Below are 20447 nucleotides of genomic sequence, written 5' to 3'. Positions count from 1 at the left end.
AAGTTGATTTTGCGAGTTTCCTGTCATCAAGCAACCAGGCGTAATACCTCGACTTTCGGCTGGCTAACTCGTCGAAGATTCGTAGCGACAATAACAAATGCTATTTGATCATTTCTTCTTAAAAAAAAAAATTGGCTATTCACCTATGTATGAGGGCATATAACTAAGCCATAATGTATGTTTGGCTGGAAGGAGAACGGAAATAAGTGAATCTTAATATAGCTATTTAGTTGGGGAAGTCCCATCCCTCTTCTAATTTCAGAGGAGAATGGGAATGTATCAATTCCTCCAAGATCTAATCCACATTCTCTTCTAGTGTTCAAACTCTATTCCAATTTCAGTTTCAACCACAAACCAAACATGTTCGGGGGATATAGCTATTGCATGCAATACCATTTTGATTATGTCTTCCTTTTAGACATGCCCTAGGTTCCATTTCTTTTATGGTCAGAATTAGAAATCAAATTAGAGTAAGCCATATTCCTCGATGTATTTGGTTTATGATTGAAATTGGAATCAGAATAAGAATGAGATTTGAATACCATGAAAGAGTTAGAATTGGATTTTAAGAGATTTGGGGCATCCCTATCTTTCTCTAGAATTGCAATGGAAATAGAATTCTTCCAAACCAAATGGTTAGATTGGGAGCCATTTATTTTTATTTTCATTTCGGTGCCCAACACTTTTCAACTAGTAATGCCCTTGATACTAGAGCATTCTCATTTGTATTTGAAACTGGAATAGAAATAGGACTCCAAATCATTAGAATAAAAGCCATTCATTTTTATTCCAAATCCAATTCTTCCCAACCAAATATATCTATAATATTAAAAATTTTGGAAACTAGATTTAATAGGTGATTTGAGCAGGTTAACTCGTAACTAGATCCACAATATATACAAAGTCGACCCATCCACCGAAAGTTCCCTTTGCATGTACTTGAGTTGGACGATTGACTAAGTTTTCAAACTTTGACGATCCTCGAGCACTGGAATTGACGATAAGCGTTAAACCCACAGCACCAGTTAGCCGCCGGCCAGTGCCCTTTCCTCACGGTCACCGGGTAATGCAACATAAAGAGAAAAAAATGGTCTAGCTTCAAAGTTTAAACTGTAGTCAAAGACTGACCGACGGTCGTGATCATCCGAGCTGTCCAGATGCAAGATTGATTGATTGCTCCACATTGGGCCGTAAGTGTACCCATCAGAACATGAGATGGTTCGACAAAAAGAAGGGAATCAGTTCCATGTTTCAAAGGAAGCACAGGAACCTTGACCAATAAATGCACCTTCACCGCCGTTTCATTTCATGTGCACGGCATATGGACGGTTGCATGCATGATCGATGTAATCCTATCACAGCCGTCTGATGAAAAGAGCATACATGGAGTCTTCCCGGCATGGCATGTGAAGCGGGACACGGTCGATGCCTTGCGCTAGTGGAAGAGAGATGTGGACGGAGGAAGGTGGTGAAGCGTGGAGGGTTCGTCAAATTAGTATACTGAGAAAGAGACGTGCACTCCTCGTTTTAGTTCTGCTTACGAACGATAGGGTATGTCTAGCATAAACGCTAACGCCGATACGTTAGATGGTCCAAAACGAAAGATGGTCCTCAGCTACTCTCAGAAAAAAAAAAAGAAGAAGGCAAACATGGTCCACAGCGCTTAGATGCGCCAATCCGGCCTCGACCAGCGCCGCACGTCATGCTTGACGGTGAGGGATCGAGCTTGCTTTTTGAATACTCCATCTGTTTAGAAGCCACGATTACCGTGAGGATTGATGCTATTGTTTGTCACGACAAATTTGCTCCAAGATATAAAGAAGGGGGAAATGATACGGAGTGGGAGTACAAAATAGGAAGGATGCTGTATTAACTGGTTTCTGGATGTCCAATTTAGATGTTTTGTAGTACTCGAAAGAATTCCTCTATTTATTTTTTTTAGGAAAAAAAAAAGAAAAAAAGAAGAAGAACTCCTCGAAATCGGAAGTTTCATATTAACAGCTGATGATCTTGTTTAAAGAGAATGGAATCATTCCCCCTCGTCTGTTCTTTGGCAATCTCAACCTGGAATAGTCTTTTGGATTGCTTGTCACTACGATTTTTGGAAATTATTTTATGAGTAAACTAGGAGTTCAGTATTATCCTTCTGACATCTTCTCATTTTGGTCGTCTTCGATTGATATTTTTGTTCCAAGTTCATCGAAAGAAGGCTGGATTCTACTGGTTATGGCAATGTGGTGGATATATTTGGTTGGAAAGCAACAAAAGCAACCATCTCCCACCTGCTCACCAAATGCTAATTTGCCAAAAGTTTGTGGTTCCCTGTTAACTGTCTTCTCAACATCACTGTCCGGCATAGAGATCTCAGAGACCCATGGATGGATTGGCGTCGCAGAAAGATTAAGAGGGAGATCAGAAAGGATGGGATGTTCTTGCATTGGCAATGTGTTGGAGGATTTGGTTGGAAAGCAATGCAAAAGATTTATCTTCTCTTTTTTTTTTCTTTTTTTTTTTTTGCAAAAGAAATGCTCTGTCGGCTCTACTCTCCACAAGGCTTTGTCTCTTTTTGTCTCCCGGGGTAGTCTATGCTCTGGACTGGCGGATTCTCATCGGAAACTTCTTCAAGCTCTTTGTCCTCTGTTGCCAAATCAAGCTTCTCATCTCTGTTTTTAAAAGAATCTCTTTGTTGTCAGCCTTTGTTGGGCTACTATGTTGTGAACTTGATTCCTTGTCACTTTGTCCTAATCTCTCTCGTCTTCCTTGTAACTACCATCTGTGTCACCTCACTTGAATATATCCACTTACTGAATAAAGTCGGGGAAGCTCCTGCTTCCTCCTTTTTCCTTCAAATAAAATAAAAAAAGAAGGAAAAAAAAGGAACAAAAGAATATTCGGTCCATTCCCATGCTAAAAACTATTTGTATTTGGATGTGCTTATCTCTAATATTAAGCATTGCGGGCTCAAATGGCATTCCATTGCTTCATCTAGAACATTCGAAACTATTTGTATTCAAGAAAAATTTTTCTTTCTGATTTTGTTGTTTGATCTATCGATACCTTGTATCCATTTGTTATCCCATGAAATGAATCCATGGGGAAACTCATGTTTATCCTCAAAAAAGGAAATCCTTATTATGTAACTACCGAGATACTGAAAATATCCCAAAGTAAATCATACTATTTGATGGTTAAGAGTGGTGTTAACAGAACTAGGAAGTGGTCCAATTCTGGTGTTGTAGGGTCTGCAGTAAGCAATTTGACTCCTCTTGCTCTCTCCACAGCAGGAGCAATTGGTCTCCTGCCCGCCCTTGATTTATTTATTTTATTTTAGTTTACAAAAAATAACAGGAGAAATAAAAATAATATAAAGTATAATTTTAATTTTGTAAGATATAATGATGGAAGAACACAGCATCGGACTGTTCGATGAGTTGAGCAATGGATCTAGTTCAACCGATCAGAACGCGACCATGGGGCCCGCTAGTGTTTTCACGGTGGTATTTTGAAATGATTACGCAAGACAAGGGCATGCCCCTTACAACTTATCTTTTACCTTTGCTTCCGACAACCAAGCAAATGTCCCATTGACCATATAACAAGCAGATCCTGCAGGCTAGGGTTCATTCTTTTACCCCCAAGTACAGGACAAAAAAGTTAAGAGACCGTGACAGAGTGTTTGAAGGAATTTCCAGCCAACACAAGCTATGATATTGTCTTTTCTATGTCCTATTCCCAACGGTTGAATTGCGCCTCTGCCGGAGAGTGGACTTCTGTTCTTTTACTACCATGGGATGCCCTTAGATCCCACCTATCGGTATTACATTGTCGGATGGAAAAAAAAAAACTATATATAGATCTTGCTATAATCTATTCTGATGCGTATACCGAAAGTACTTGTCATGGAAGGGTATATAATTGTATAATTACCATACGCAGGAGTTCCAAAACTTGCTCCTGAAGCAGAGGACTGTCTAACTTTTAACACAATCTACAGCTCCCCTGTTTTTGTCCCCATTCAATGCTTTATAATAGCGGGCAGAGCAAAGTGATTACACCTTTCTGCATTACTCATACGAACGAGTAAGACTTGCATAACAATCTACCCTTTTAAAGAAAAGAAAAGAAAAGAAAAGAAAAATACTTGTATAACAATCCTTATCCATCCATTATTGCATCACAGCGACCATGTCATTACCACAAATTGCAATCATTATTTGATTAATATTTTATTAAAAAAATAATGATCACATCTCCATTAGAAGACTATCCAATAACTTGAATATCCAGTTCAGTCTAAGCTGGCAAAACAACTCTCGTTTTCGTGGGAACAGCAGAAAAGATTTCATTGTGAGCTGATTGCATCAAATGGCTGTAGTTGATGCATAGAGTCCCATGGTGCAATCTCCGTCAGATCGAAACAATGCGCTGGTACAGTGGCAGTCTAGTGTGCTGCCTGTGATCTCATGGATTGCTCCGTGACTCCCTCCCAGCTTTATGATCGTGTGTCTGTTGTGTATGCGCCAACTATCACAATCATCCAATTGGGTGCATAAATCTAGTGGCGTCTGAGACACGCATGAGCGCCAGTGATGATGGGAGAGCGTTAGAGGCGTGGCTGGAGGCCATGATCCTCGCCGGAGAAGAAGAACGCCAGCAGATTTATAATAATGGAAACGCAACGATGACGGTAGCAAATTCCGGGACCCAGACGCGCCGGAGAAACCGGGCGATGCAGGTGCGGAATCCTACGCGGACGTGGTGGGCCCTGAGAAAGTGGGGTGGACACTGTGGGGGCCCCTAGTAGTAGGGAGACGGAGGAATCAGCAAAGGAGGCGTAGCACGTGACAAGTGGAAGAGCCGGCCTCTCGGTGCGTCGGTGCTCCCAATCCATCCGTTTGTGGCCGTTAAAGCGCGAGGTTAAAGTCGGGTAAAGTGTTAACCATGGTTAATGTTGTGGTTAGGTTCTATAAATTGGCGGTTCGTTGAAGCGTTTTTTCGGACTCCCTCCCAGCTCCCACTACAAACTTTGTTTTTCTGCACCTCTCTCTCTTTCTCTCCGACCTCTTTTCTCTTCTCTGTTTGTTTTTTTCCTTCGCCATTTCTAGAGAGGAAAGGGGGCGAAGAAGGTGATGGCGGCATCTCCGAGGTGGCTTCCGCTGCTAGTTCTTGGGTTTCTGGTGGCTTTATCTGGAAGCTTGGGGTCGATTGGGGCCGAAAGCGTCTCCGATTCAAGGTACATTGCTCTCCCCTTCCTCCGAAACGAGTTTTTAGTCTTTTATTTACCTTTAATTCGCTTCTTGATTTACTAAAATGTATTTGTATGAATCTGGTGAAGAAGATAAGATTTTTTTTTTTTTCTTGGAAATGAGTCTTTAGCTTTGCTGTATAAATCAGCAATCAAAGTTTTTATTTTCTATTTTTTATTTTTTGGCCTTGGAGACGAAAACAGTATTTTTTCCAAGAGATTGGATTTCTTTCTTTGGGATTCTCTGCTTTAGGAGCAGGGCTAATGCTACAGGACTATTAGCTTTAGAAACAAGGTTTTTGAGCGACGATGGATTCTTAGTTCTAACTTTGTCGATCTTGGTTTTCGGGATTAATTGTCGTAGCAATGGAGGGGGAATCGGCAGGAGGAGATTGAGAGAAGGCCGGCCGCCGGCGAATGAGAGGGCCTCTTCTTCCATGCCTGAGAGGTTAGTTCGACCCCCCACAATGGCTGGCCTAGGACAAATCTGGGTCGTTGGATCTTACCAGGACAATTCCACGATTCGACCTTTCTACCGTTGGATCAAGAGTCTCTGGTAGTCCTCCCCGGTTGATCCGGAATAACGGCCTTTCTTTTCCTCTTTTGTCTTTCTCGGAAAACGTTGAAGCGAAGCCACCAATCAAATCAAATCAGCATCAGGCATAAGCCGGGAACCTGGGACTGTGGCCCTTGGAAACCCGTTTCCCAAGAATTTCCCGGAATCCGTATCCCTAGGATTTCTCCATTTTTATGCCGTTTCCGACATTCCTTCAAGTGGAAGTGGTTTGATAAATTATTTTAATACTATATAATTCTAGCAAATTAATTAATTAATTAAACAAAGCATTTCCCCCATCGTTTCACGTTTTGATGACCATGTAGTCCAGGCTCCTCCTGGTTTTACTCCCTCGTGAACTGAGAACTGAGGACCGTACGCAACCGCTCGCCTCGAGCACTGAAAGCTATCCGAAATAATGGAGATGGATTGCCTCCCGAGACGAGATACACTTTATTATTCCGTTTCTTTTCTATCTAATTTCATGATTAGTGGTCGCATTTTACCAGTTTGGTCATTTTTTAAGTAAATGATTTACTTTTTTTTTTCCGGGTAACAGTACATGATTTACTTTACCGCTATATGTTTCACCAGGGCTGCGCCCAAGGCAGTGGAGGGGGCCGTTGATGACCCGGAAATGGTTGCTTCAATGGTCCAGATGTAAGTTTTCGTTTTTCCCAGTTGCTAATAATTTTTAATTGTCTTAATAACCCTTTAAACAACTTCGATTAAACACATAAACAAAACATTCAGATAACTTAATTGGTGCGGCCAAGTTTTGTGATTCCAGAATAGTGGGGTTACTTCATAATTTCTTTTGCTTTTCCTTTTTTTTTTTATTACTGCAACCGGTTCCCGTAGTGAAATTCGATAAGAACTGAAGAAGAACATATATACGGTGCCTTTCTCTAATTATTCTTTGTCGTACCTGGTTGTCGGTCTGGTATGGGGAAGCTGCCGTTCACCTTCTCAAAGTTATTCCCGAGTTTCCTTCGTAGTTGATCATTGGATTCCATTTGTTTCCTTCTCACCACCTCTTTCTCGTGCATCCAAATTGCTCAACGCATTCATAACTTTCATGTTAGTTTTTTTTACTTCACTCTTCTTAACTCACGCATGATGCTGTCACGTGACACAATCGGCTATTGATGACGAGGAGTTGACATGGACGTTAATGGCAGGGCCATGTCCTCATCACGTTGTTTGTCACCGTCACCTTGTCCTCCAATTTATTATCTGCAAACATGCGACCGCGTTCAGCCGTTCACTCTTTTCTCTTCCTCTCAGATTTATCCAAATGGTTACGCAACGGTTAGCATGAGTCTTGGATCCTCCACGGCCATCACTTGTGTTGGCCTTGTCTATGCCGACAAGGTGATTTGGCTTTTGTGGTGTACGGGCACATGGCCAAGTTTCCGGGAGCACGCTGTGGTCTGCATCAGGTCCGATTCGGTCCCATCCAAACCATGTGGCCAATTGGCTTGTGGGCATAGACGAGGCCACATAGTTGTGGCCACAGATGATACGCACCTAGTTGTTGCTACCTATGCTTTCTTCTTTTTTTGACGAGAGCTACCTTATGCTTTCTTCAATCACTGCGTAAAGATGAACATGACCACACCACCAAGATGTACTTGTAATTCTCGCATTAAATTATCACATGATCCGTCTGATCAGCAATTTGGCTGGAAGGGTAAGCTCTCGCTATCCGTAAAATTTGGTCCCCACGGAATAAGATCATAGGAGTGCTTGTTTTGACTTTGGAGTCTCATTTTGGATGTTCCTACTCTAACCTATCTTTCATTGCGATTTTGAGTGCGTCTTTGGTGCATAAAAGGTTATTGTCCATAGTGTGAGAACTCATCTTTCAAAATTATTAGTTCCTCCTTTTTTTTCGCCGATGGGAACTCTTATTAGTTAATTAATTGATTAGTTCGGTAAAACAAAAGCTGAAAAAACAATTATGAACAATCTCGTTCAGAGTTTTCTGTGTTGTGGGCAATAAAACCCTCTAGTCTCGAGTATATGATAAAAATCATCATTACATAAAGGGGAGAAACAGTTTTTTCTTTTTTCGTCCGAAGAACAGCTTCCCCAAACTATTATTGGGGAAGAAACAGTTCGCGCCGTAAATCAATACAGATAGTGACATTTGTTGTCTAGCTTAATAAATATTGCACATGGCTCGTCTCCTCTGAACCTAATCTTTCATGCTACCAAAAGTTTGGTTCAGAAGTTTCATCAATGGTACATCAACTTAAAGTAGTGTGAAAGCAAAAATAAAACAATATAACTAGAAAATAGGTTGCATTCTCACTGGACTGGGGCAGTTGAAACTTGAAAGTCCCAAGCCATTTGGTGAAAGCCATAGCAGTAAACAAGGAGAAGGAAATTTGCCTCACCAATCTTAGCTGTAAAGATAGCGATAGATACAGCAATTAAGCGAATTTATTTTTGGCAGGTCCATAAGGAACAGCACGGCTCGCCGGGCCCTGGGATATCTTTCCTGTGGAACAGGCAATCCCATCGACGACTGCTGGCGCTGCGATCCCGACTGGCACCACAACCGCAAGAGGCTGGCCGACTGCGGCATCGGCTTCGGCCGCAACGCCATCGGCGGGCGCGACGGGCGTTTCTACGTGGTGACCGACCCCGGGGACGACGACCCCGTGAACCCGCGCCCGGGGACGCTGCGGCATGCCGTCGTCCAGGATGAGCCCCTCTGGATCGTGTTCCAGCGTGACATGGTCATCACCCTCAAGGAGGAGCTCATCATGAACAGCTTCAAGACCATCGACGGCCGCGGCGCCAACGTGCACATCGCCAACGGCGCCTGCATCACCATCCAGTTCATCACCAACGTCATCATCCACGGCCTCCACATCCATGATTGCAAGCCCACCGGGAACGCCATGGTCCGTAGCTCTCCTTCCCACTATGGCTGGAGGACGATGGCTGATGGGGATGCCGTCTCCATTTTTGGCTCCAGCCACGTGTGGGTGGACCACTGCTCTCTCTCTAACTGCGCCGACGGCCTTGTTGATGCCATCATGGGCTCCACTGCCATAACCATCTCCAACAATCACCTCACCCACCACAATGAGGTATCTATCACTTTTCTTCAATATATGGTAGGAACATAGTTATGCCACCGTCACACATTTTGCTCGAGGAGCTGCTGTCATGCATAATATGAACAACAAGCTGGATTGGTCGGTTGGCTTTGATTACCTTACACAGTTTTATTATCGGCAAAAGTATCGTAAAACCATAGCTAAGCAGGTATAAGAGATCGATTGCATGTAATTTGTAAAGGCTGTCTGTGTTGACTGCGTTAGCTGAAATGGATGCAGGTGATGCTTTTGGGTCACAGTGATTCCTATGAGAGAGACAAGGACATGCAAGTCACCATCGCATTCAACCACTTTGGTGAAGGCCTGATTCAGAGAATGCCAAGGTAGTTCATCTTTTCCCTTCCCCTGTTGTCGCAAAGAAAGCAAACCTTCGGTCGGCAGAAGAGGTGGATGACAAGATCTTTTCTGCTTTTTGTGAAACGATTGCAGATGCAGGCATGGTTACTTCCATGTGGTAAATAATGACTATACCCATTGGGAGATGTATGCCATTGGTGGGAGTGCAAGCCCGACCATCAACAGCCAGGGCAACCGATACCTTGCCCCCGCCAATCCCTTTGCCAAGGAGGTACATCAAGTGAAATTGCAGCAAATACTTTCTATTGATCTGTAGATTCTATGTCCAGATTGAATTGTATATAATTGTGCATCTCTTCGAATTGGATAGGTCACCAAAAGATTGGACGCTTCTTCGAGCGCATGGAAGAATTGGAATTGGAGATCAGAGGGTGACCTTCTGCTCAATGGTGCCTATTTCACCCCCTCTGGAGCAGGGGCTTCAGCGAGCTATTCAAGGGCTTCCAGCCTTGGGGCCAAGCCTTCTTCTATGGTTGGCACTATAACCTCAGGAGCAGGGGCTCTTTCATGCCGCAAGGCTGCTCAGTGCTAATGCTACACCCACCTCCAGTTTGCAAGAACACAAAAATGAAGCACTCTACTTTCACATTGTTGCAAATTTTTTTTTTTTTACTTTTACAGTCAACCACGCGATTCCTCTTCCCAACCTCCGCCTGCTGGAATGTGAAGCGGGTGCAGCAGCGTTGTCCATTTATCATTCCTGGATCCTTGCTTATGTCTCTCTTATATATTCTCCATAACTTCATCTATCTCCTCGCATTATCCAAGGATTGATTAGCTTATGGAATTTCACTTTTTGTTATATGAAATTTACATGACATTGGTTTTAATATGGCGTGCAAGTCTGTTGCAGCAGATGCATTTTTATTTTAAGGAAAAGTTGTCTACAATCTTGGTTACGCTAATTTTTTCTCCTTCTACTCTTGTTTTCATTGATTTAAATTTCTTTATTTTTGTTATATGATGATATAACTGAGAGATCTTAACTGAGTCGGCATTTACTGCAAAATTAGATAAAAACTTTGTTCTTCATTTAGGAATTATAAGGAGGTGAAAAGCAAAGTATTGGAGGTGACCAACAATTATTGGCACTTTTTAAATCTACGATTTGTCCCGGATCGTTGCTCAAACCTTCAATCCAAATTGAACTCATCGGTTTTTTCAAATCATAAACCGTAACCGAACCATTCGGTTAACCATATTAAATGGATCAATTAATTGATTTTTTTCATCTATATATAAAAATATTAAATAATTTTACAACATAATAAAATCTTCGTGATAATATCCACTATAACAATATCATAATCTTCACAACAAAATACATCTATGATAAAATAAAAGACTACAATTGATGGGCGTTGAAGAGTTAGAAAGGAATAATGCTAATAATTTTTTAGGTTTTTAAACCAAAAAAAATACATAAAGAAATAAAGGTGTAAAGCTATAATTTGAATCCTGGGTTTGTCAGTTATCCTTAACAAAAATAACTAACTCAACTACATGTTACATGTGAATCATATTTTTCATATGTTATATATATATAATGGTTAGTTCGATTAACCATTATTTTTTAAAGAAAAAATTGAATCCAAATCAAAACCAAAATTTTTTTAAACAATCCAAACCGAAACCAATAGTTCGGTTAACCATATTTTTTTGACTAATTTTTTGATTTCGGATCGGTTAATCGATTTTTCAAATTTGTTTGCTCACCCCTACAATTTGTGGATGCTATAAAGCGTGCCATCTGGGTTTCATTCTGCTCACCTCTGGTACTAGGCCAGGCTTCCCCAATCCTACTTCTTAGCCAAAAGAAAAACGGCGGATATTAATGATTCAATAATAAATTGAGAAATTAGCTACATCAGGTAGAGAATTTTTCCCCCCCACAAAATACAAAACCAATCCTGAGATCATTATCCAAACAACAGGGTTTCGTCTTGGATTGTGGATGACATTAGTTAATTACGAAGACGGGAAATTATCTTCTCAAACATTTGTTCTTGCTCTGGAAATGATAGACGCCACCTTTGAGTCCCTCTTGTTCCGCAATCAAGATTGACCAAGTCAATTTAATACAAACTAGACCAAGGAAAAATTTAATACAAACTAGACCAAGGAAAATTCTAAGCTTTGCTCCCGAAGCACCTGACTGTTGTTGGATGGACAGTTTGGTACATGCGACGTGAGCTGTCCATGGCTCATGATAAGGTACCAAGTATATCTTGTAACACGGTTTCTGCAAAAGAATAATAGATCCGTGCAAGAGAGAACACAGCTTTCCATTATCTCGACTATGGTGTGCCAAAGTGCAGAGGCCTACAACCCCTAATAAAAGCCCCTCAGCATCCTTTTAAGGTAGACCTGTGTGTCTATAGTTTGATTAGATTTCAAATCCGTTGGTTACAAAGCCTAAGCAGTGTAAAGCAAGCACCACCGACGTCCTTGAGCTTTTAGAGATTTGATTCAAAGAAGCACAACCCTACGCCTGTGCTTTAAGCATTTCCACCACAATAACAAGCAGTCAAGAATCACCAGCTCTTACGCCTACCTGAACGTTTAGCATCTCATGATAGCCTGCTTTGGAGCTATTTTCTTTTCAGAGCAGCTCGATGTGCCTTTCTGAATCTGATTCCAGCTAAATCTTTATCTTAAGCTCTTGGCTGGGGATCACTTTCATTGTAGGAAAAAAGCTCTCATGTTTACATTTTTATCTCTGCTAAGATGAACATGGACTGTCTGCCCAAAAGGCTCTCAACCACGAGTGCTGAGACCAATAATTCCCGCTAGGGCCATTTGCATCTGCGTTTCACTAGCATTCGATAACAAGTTTGCGCGCTGTGCACATGAAGATGACTCAGATATTAGTGATTGTATATGACTTTTCAGAAGATGTTATTAAAAGTTCCTAACATAAGCGTACCAAATTTTACTTCCTGAATTTGGTTTGCTTTTCTAAAAGTTCTAAGCGTCATCATTATATATCTTCCCGGCCTTTGCGCATCAGAATATGATCATGCTGTGCATCAGAACCCTAAATGAGAAAGGGTAGATTGAGTAATCTGTTGTTGGAATAATGATGCCTAGAAATTGCTTGTTTTTTTTTTTTTTTTGGAAACCAATCTGAAAAGTTATAACTTTTCAGAAAAAGGCATCTGAAAAAAAAAAAAAGTTTTAAAGTATTTAAACCAACTAAAATTCAGGAAATAATGTTGGTTTATCTTTTTTCAAATTATAACTCCAACTTTTGTTTCTACATATAATTAGAAATTTGCACCATGAGAGTTGGTCTCCTACCTTATTCATCAAAGGATTTGTTAGTTCCGTCAGGCCACCTATGAATTGCATGCAATAAATTTCAGTGTTTTTTTCCTCATCATTTTTTGTGTCATATCTAGAATAAACTAGGTTAAAGGTCTCTCCATGAAAGATTAAAATATCCATATTCATACCTGCTTCATGCAACAATTAGTGATTCTTAAGCTGGGCATGTTGGTTCCTTTATCATCCATTCATTTGATCAATAAAATGGTGGTGACGATGTTACCATTTTCCTCGAACAAAAAACGGAAAAATGGCATCTTGGATTGCCTTCGATTTGAATCAATATTGAGAAATGGTGATTAATCGGATCTTTGTGGATATAAACGTTGTGCATTTCTTTCATTGGTAGCACTCATCCACTTGTGTTGGTGCAGCAAATGAAGCCCAGCAAAGCATTATTGTATCAGTCCACCACTAGGACCATAACGCACCGCCTTGGAAGCCAAATCTTGTGCCAACTAGAGCCAAGCTATGGGCCGGAACTACATAAGATTTTAAATGTGACATTGACCACAAGTTAATACTCATGAAACACATTTTATGGTGTGATGCACCCGGTGTCGGTATAATTTTTCTCGATGTTGGCACTCTCTCTCCACTCGATATAAATCCTCCAAACACCCATCGGAGACAAATGGTTGCAATCCATTGTCACCATCTTAAGACTTGCCAAAGAAGAAGAAGTTCGATTGCAGAATTTTCTCCATCTTTTATGTTCTTTTCGTGACATCAACAAGGGTGACGTTTGCATCAAAAACAAGGGTGACGTTTGGTGGATGAGATCATAATATGAGGTGATTCATCCCTTCTTCTCCCTTTTGTCCCATACAAATTCCTCCCAAGGCCCAACCCGAATCCAAAGTTTTCTCCTTTACAAGGACCTCAGTGGCAACTCTCGTTCACACGTTAGCCTTCCTTTCAATAGACACTCCTAGAAGCTTGATACCAAACAACCAGCCAGTTTGCTGCACCATTAATGGAGTCGGCGCGGATCGATCCCGCCTCCCTGAGTCTCGACCGCGGTGTTGGACCTCTCCGGTTGTCCGACCAAACTCCGGTGAGAACATAATAACCTGTTGTTAACTATGGTTTGGTTTTTATAATCCACTTAAAGAGTTCCATTTTATCGGCATTCTGATCGCCATAATAATAATTAAAAGATTATTAACGATTTTCCCTCTACCGAGGAGATGGATCGAAACTCTCGCTCTAGAACCTCCCTTTCCACTCATATCGCTCCATATGCCCCTCTTACCTCAAAACATCTTGTGTGAGAGGGAAGGTTGAATGAAGCAAAATTGAAATTAAAGCGATGCTTCTAGGCACCAGCTCGAGTCAACTTGGTTGACCTTTGGCTTTGCGAGTTAAGATCCACCCTCAGGTCAAAATTGGCAAAGCCTAGTGGCTGTTCAGATCCAATTTCAACTCCACAACCGATGATGTTTTAAAAAAAGAAACAATTAAATAGTCATGACTTCCAAAATAGATTATATGGTTAGGACGATCAGGAAAATATTTTGAAGTTTGAAGCACCCGTCTCAAGAACAAGATTAGTCTATTTTATGCTTGGTCGTATTCCATGCTTTTCTGTAGTCGAAGGATGGATGCAAATTTGCCTTGGCCACATGATTGTGTGCAAATACATGGAAGACTCTGAGGGGACAATGGGCTTGCTAAACATATTGATCATGGCCATAATAGAGGATGGGTGCAAGTAGGTCTTCTGTTGAGCTTAGTGTATTCATTTTTAACTTTTAAGAGTATAGAATGACATAAGAATAGTTCATTCTCTGAATCAGGTGTTTTGATAAGCTTGGACCGCCTGTAAACCTGCCCCAAAAATTCAGGCTTGGGCTCATTTATTTTTAGGACTTTAGTCCAGGCTCAATTCTTACACTGATAAACGGTCATTGAGCCTGATTCCAGACTCAATATGGCCTACCGGTAAACCCCACCTCAGACAATTCTGGCCTAACTCCTTAGTTTCATATAATTTACTACTAGTTTAGCATCATAACTGAATGACTAATTTTGACTGCATGGAGATGAACTCTTAATTGTTACTTAACAATAATTCATATTAAAACAAGAGCCAATTTAAATCTTTTGTGCAACTATAAAGACCAGCAAATATATAGCTAGAAGCATCTTTGATTTTTTGTGACTTGAACATGTTACTTATTGTTGATGACTAAAGCTTTAGGAACCTAATTCATACTTAGCTAAAGTTTTATCTTGAACTCTAATAGGAGGCACATTATTGCAGACTTACCTTGAAGGTTAATAAATGTTAGTTTTACTTATCACATCAAGCCAAACAAAGTTTCCACCCTTCAATTAGACTTTAATATCGTAACAAAAATTTTTTAGCCTCCATGCAAGTTCTTTGGTCTTTAGAGTTGAGACTGTTTGAACTGCAGATGGATGCTAGGGGAGACTTCATGATCTTCTGTATCATCTTGCTCCAGTTTTGGATCTCATCAAGCATGAATTCACATGATTGTTTCATGTCCGAGCTAAACTTACTTCTGTAGTCCCCCTCACATCCAAACTTTGGAATAACTTTTAACAGAGAACATCATTTTAAAAGTGTAAGCCTTGTCTTGCATGCCACCATTCTGAATCCTCAATAAAGCAATGCATCCAGTATCTCCTAACTCTGACTGAAAAAAAGAATGGTGGGATAGCAGTATCAACCTCATGTGTGACTCAGAATGGTGCTAATAGAGTACCCATCTACTGGAAAGAAAAGATTGCATGCAATGGAAAAGTGGAAGTAGGATCCCCAACGGAATCCAAGCGGTCAGCGGTCCACAGCCGGTGAGCCCCTTCCCTTTCCCCAAAAACTCAGCTTTCCACACGCTCACCCATTTGCTGCCCCACTTCTCCACCGGTTCGGAAGGACCCCACGTAAACCATGCGTCGGCCAACATGTATGGGACCCACGACCGTTGGGGTGTTTATATGGGTGCGTTGGAACATTACGACCAAAATTTAACTTTTTTTAAAAAAACCCAACTACCATCCTACCGAAGATCCTGCCCCCGGCCACCCCCCACCACCAAAGCTGCCAAAAATCCCCCCCTTTTCCTTCCATATTCTTCTCTTTTCCTCCTCCTCCTGCTCTCTCCGAGTCCTCCTCCTCTTCTCCAATGGCTTCGTCTGCTCTTCTCTTCTTCTCACTCTCTCTCTTTTTCTTTTCTGTCTTCTCCTCCGAGTCCTCCGACTTACTCCTCCTCTTGGAGAAGATAAAGCCAGCGCTTCAGGGCCCTTCCTCACCGGAGAACCTCCAGCTCTCCTCCTGGAAAGTCTCCACCCCGCTCTGCCTCTGGCGAGGCCTCCAATGGACGTCCTCAACCGCCGGCGGCGCTCCTCTCCCCTGCCACGAAGCCGCCGTCCGCTCCAACCGCTCCCTCGCCGCGGACCCCTCCCTTCAGCTCCTCTCCATCCACCTCCCCGCCACCGCCCTCGCCGGATCCATCCCCCCGGAGATCGGTGACCTTCCCTTCCTCCAGTCCCTCTACCTCGGCGTCAACTCCCTCTCCGGCGCCCTCCCTCTCGAGCTCGGCAACTCCCCTTCCCTCTCCGACGTCGACCTATCCGGCAACTCCCTCTCCGGCGCACTCCCCATTTCCTTCTGGAACCTCTGCGACCGCCTCGTCTCCCTCCGCCTCCACGGCAACAACTTCTCCGGCGCGGTCCCCGACTCAGCCGTCTCCAATTCCTCCTGTGACCGCCTCCAAGTCCTCGACTTGGGCGCCAACCGTTTCGATGGAGAGTTCCCCCAGTTCATCGCCGGCTTCCATGGCTTGAAAGAACTCGACCTCGGCAGCAATAGATTCTTCGGACAGATACCAGCGCCGCTCGCTAGGCTGGGAAACCTGGAAAGATTGAACCTTTCCTACAATAACTTCACCGGGCCGCTGCCGGAGGCCTTCGAGCGGTCCAAATTCGGTGCGGCGGCCTTCCAGGGGAACAGCCCCGGGCTGTGCGGCCCACCCCTGAAGAAATGTGGCTCGCGATTCAGCCTCACCTCCGGAGTGATTGCCGGATTGGTGATCGGACTGATGACTGGGGTCGTGGTCGTCGCGTCGGTGTCCATCGGGTGGGTGCAGGGAAGGAAGAGGAGGAAGAGAGGAGAAGAGGAGGAGATGGAGATGGAGGAGGATGGCAACAATGGTGGTGAGGGGAAGCTGATGGTGTTCCAGGGCAGTGAGCATCTGACGCTGGACGACGTGCTGAATGCCACCGGCCAAGTGATGGAGAAAACCAGCTATGGTACGGTATACAAGGCGAAGCTCGCTGACGGAGCTACCATTGCGCTTAGGTTATTGAGAGAAGGCAGCTGCAAGGATGTGGCTTCGTGCTTGCCTGTAATCCGGCAGCTCGGTCGAGCGCGGCACGAGAACTTGGTTCCCCTGAGAGCCTTCTACCAGGGGAAACGAGGAGAGAAGCTCCTCATCTATGACTACCTCCCTGATAGAACTCTTCATGATCTCCTTCATGGTAAGTGGATTGCCCCAAACTCAATTTCAAACTATTTGATCCCTGAAAGCTCATCCATTTCGGTTCTTTCTCATGTTGTTGTAGAAAATAGAGATGGAAGGCCTGTGCTCAATTGGGCTAGAAGGCACAAGATAGCACTGGGAGTGGCGAGGGGGCTTGCCTACCTTCACGCAGGGCATGAGACGCCGACGATCACCCATGGAGATATTCGGTCCAAGAACGTGCTCGTCGATGAGTTCTTCGTGTCGAGGCTCACCGAGTATGGGCTTCACAGGCTGATGGTGCCGGCGGTGGCTGATGAAATGGTGTCTGCTGCAAAATCTGATGGCTATAAGGCACCCGAGCTGCAGAAGATGAAGAAGTGCAGCTCGAGGACGGATGTGTATGCTTTTGGGATACTGCTGTTGGAGATTCTAACGGGCAAGAAGCCTGGGAGTGGAAGGAGTGAGGGCCAATCGGACTTGCCATCCTTGGTCAAGGTGGCGGTGCTGGAGGAGGCAACGATTGAGGTGTTCGATGTGGAGATCTTGAAGGGGATCAGAAGCCCAACGGAAGATGGGTTGGTGCAGGCATTGAGGTTGGCAATGGGATGCTGTGCTCCAGTGGCATCAGTGAGGCCAGGCATGAATGAAGTGGTGAAGCAGTTGGAGGAGAACAGGCCGAGGAGCAGGTCTGCTTTATATAGTCCTACTGATACTAGGAGTGAGATAGACACACCCTTATGAGGGCTACCAAGAGGTGCTTCATTCCTTGGTATCTTTGATTGTATTAGTTCTTATAGCCCTTCCAAAGGGAAGGAGGTGGTCATAGATTGAAGAAGAGGGCAAGTGTTTTGATCCTTTGATGTTGATGATGATGATTCTAGTTTGGAATAATATGGCAGCTATATTTATGTACATGCGAGAGAGGGATGTTTAACTTAAAATCTTTTGATATTTGATTTGTATTGGTAGGAAGATGCTCAGACCGGCATTGAAAACTTCATTTACTTTGATCATGACATTTAGAATTCTCTTTATGGAGCGGTTTGGCCTTTGAGAGGAACCACCAGTAACATATCATCCAAATTATGAAACCAGATTGATGGAGAGTATACTATTTGTAAGCCATTATATATGGAAATGACAATGTACCTGAAGCCTTGTCTCTGTCATTTGGATTGTTTGATCGGTCGTTTTTGAATGGCCCCAAATACTGTAAAGGACTGCAGCAATTTGGATGTCTTTGGTTGGCCTTGTCTGGGAGTTTTTTCGTAAGGTTGGTGCTCAGTACTTCTTGCAGGATTTTGTCTCCAGGATCAATAAAGAATCCGAGCATGCGGTAATAAGTAGAATAATATAGATGATACCAGATGAATGGAATGATGATTACTCAAGAAACTAATAAAAAGAATGCACCATGGTGCTGTCGCTAACTAAAAAATTGATGCGTGCCAACCTCATCGTGGAATTGGTATATAAAGAAATCTTAGTAGGCTCCGTAGAGGACCCCTCACAATCCTTTAGATGTTGGGTGTAGAAATTCATGTCGGATATGGATCAACCTGTTCTGGTTGCATCCCAGTAGTCATCTCGTCTGGTTGTGCAGGATGTCATGTTCGAGAAACAACCATTCTATGTGCCGGGACAGGGTTTGTTTGAGGTGAACTATGGACATCAAACCTAGCACATCCATGGACATTACTACGAGCATTTTGCGAATGGCATGTTCCATACTTCAATGGGTATATACCTAGCAACATATATGGTTGATGGATGCTATTTCCTTTTATTACATCATATGCATTTGCACTGCTATGTGGAGCATGGATTGTGCAAGCACTACAGCATGTATGCCGTAAACCTACTAGTGATATGGTGTTGCAATGGTGAAACACTGCCTAGATGTTATATGTTGTGGTTGGAAGGGGGACAAGGTCCATGATGAAGGACCTGCATTACATGCATGTATTAACCACCCTCATTTGTTAAGAGTTGGATGGAAGGGTGAATGTAGAAATTAATTGGATCTCTTCACAGGGAATGTTTTCTTGGTTGGTGGCTTGGGCGTGCCCTTGTCAACCTTGAACAGTTGACTGAAAAAAAAAGTGACAATGGCCAATGCCTGATGTCTTTATTGCAGTGAATTGTGACCCAGACAAGTCAGTTCCCGACTCGACAAAGTGATATCCCCACATGCCGTGGGCACCGACCAGCCCTACCATTGGAGACCTTTTCCAGAGGGCAGGGTACACTTTGGGACCAACCCATTTTTCAAAGAAATAAGTGCTGAATCTTCCCCATCTAGTCTGCATCTTTTGGCCATGATTTTGATCTCATTATGTAGCTACTACAAACGGTATGATCCCACAACCATTATTGCTTGTTATGACGATATAATAGATCTTAACTTGCCTAGCAAAAAACTAAGAAGTTACACTATAATGTTAGGTAGTCGCTATACTGTCATGATTATTTATTTTTTTGTCTTAATAAGAATAAATACTGTTTTTTGAGCAAATGGCTATAAACATAATCTATAATGTAGTATTAATTGCTATTTATAGTAGTTCTAATGCATGTCATGCTTGAAAATTGCTTCGTTGTTTGGCCACTATTTATGCTGCAATCTAACAAGCATGCTTTTTTTCTTTTTTTTTTATTAAAAAAAAAATAAAAGTTGGAGGAGGGCGATCCGACGCATTACCTCTCCTGGGTATGCTCTCTGGTATTTATGCTATATTTGGTTGGAATCACGAAAGGGTGAATGGATGGGATTGAAAGGATAGACGGCCTCCATCCACCGTTTGGTTCAAAAAGTTATAGAAAAAAAATGAATGAAAAAGATGGATTATCCATCAATCCTTGGCCTACCATTTTGCATCCTTCCAAATTAAAAGGATAAAGAAAAGATGAATGGAGCATTGAATAATAGATTTTAATATTGACAAAATTACTCCTCATTAATTTTTTTGATAAAAATATAATACTACTTTTTCATTAATATCATTTATATATATTTATATATATATTATTAATTATATACTACTAAATTTTATTAGTTATTATTTTAATTTTAATATATAATTTTTAAAATTATAATTAAATAATTAGATTATCTTCTATTTCTCTATTTATATTTATTATTTTTAATTAATTATTTATATAATATGAATTAACTATTTAAATTAAAGTATAAATTAGTTAGCTATTTATATAATTAATTTATTGATAATTAATTTATGAAATCATTATTAAATTCAATATTTATATAATTTTTAATATAATTATAGATTATAAAGATTATAAGTTATAGATTGATTACTTCTTTAGTATAAATAAGT

The 20447-nt window shown here is 42.0% G+C and overlaps 2 protein-coding genes across 4 annotated transcripts; both read left to right on the top strand.

Moving 5' to 3' along the window:
- Window positions 1-4990: 4990 nt before the first annotated feature.
- Window positions 4991-10182, top strand: LOC105055552 (probable pectate lyase 1). 3 transcript variants are annotated; one of them, XM_010937383.4, is made up of 7 exons: window positions 4991-5233; window positions 5610-5693; window positions 6396-6461; window positions 8263-8905; window positions 9155-9258; window positions 9365-9503; window positions 9603-10182. In XM_010937383.4, exons 1-7 carry the CDS (start codon window positions 5130-5132, stop codon window positions 9822-9824), a joined length of 1362 nt encoding a protein of 453 aa, XP_010935685.1. In that variant the 5' UTR covers window positions 4991-5129; the 3' UTR covers window positions 9825-10182. The 3 variants fall into 3 exon arrangements, with proteins under 3 accessions (XP_010935685.1, XP_073103115.1, XP_010935686.1); XM_010937384.4 differs by lacking the exon at window positions 5610-5693 and having other exon boundaries at window positions 4992-5233; XM_073247014.1 differs by lacking the exons at window positions 5610-5693; window positions 6396-6461.
- Window positions 10183-15658: 5476 nt separating this feature from the next.
- On the top strand, window positions 15659-18286 carry LOC105055551 (putative kinase-like protein TMKL1). Its single transcript, XM_010937382.4, has 2 exons — window positions 15659-17125; window positions 17210-18286. Exons 1-2 carry the CDS (start codon window positions 15772-15774, stop codon window positions 17848-17850), a joined length of 1995 nt encoding a protein of 664 aa, XP_010935684.1. The 5' UTR covers window positions 15659-15771; the 3' UTR covers window positions 17851-18286.
- The last annotated feature ends 2161 nt before the right edge of the window (window positions 18287-20447 follow it).

This window comes from Elaeis guineensis, chromosome 12 (assembly GCF_000442705.2).
Source record: "Elaeis guineensis isolate ETL-2024a chromosome 12, EG11, whole genome shotgun sequence".
In the NCBI taxonomy this organism is placed as follows: domain Eukaryota; kingdom Viridiplantae; phylum Streptophyta; class Magnoliopsida; order Arecales; family Arecaceae; genus Elaeis; species Elaeis guineensis.
The sequence above is the reverse complement of the archived record's forward strand: the minus strand, read 5'-3'. Positions and strand labels throughout refer to the sequence as shown.

Bases quoted from the DNA above. Each gene is read 5' to 3' on its own strand.
- LOC105055552 (XM_010937383.4), top strand. From the start codon at position 5,130: ATGGCGGCATCTCCGAGGTGGCTTCCGCTGCTAGTTCTTGGGTTTCTG. The intron at 5,234-5,609 runs GTACATTGCTCT...TAATTGTCGTAG, and splicing joins GAAAGCGTCTCCGATTCAAG to CAATGGAGGGGGAATCGGCA. The intron at 8,906-9,154 runs GTATCTATCACT...AAATGGATGCAG, and splicing joins ACCTCACCCACCACAATGAG to GTGATGCTTTTGGGTCACAG.
- LOC105055551 (XM_010937382.4), top strand. From the start codon at position 15,772: ATGGCTTCGTCTGCTCTTCTCTTCTTCTCACTCTCTCTCTTTTTCTTT. The intron at 17,126-17,209 runs GTAAGTGGATTG...ATGTTGTTGTAG, and splicing joins TCTTCATGATCTCCTTCATG to AAAATAGAGATGGAAGGCCT.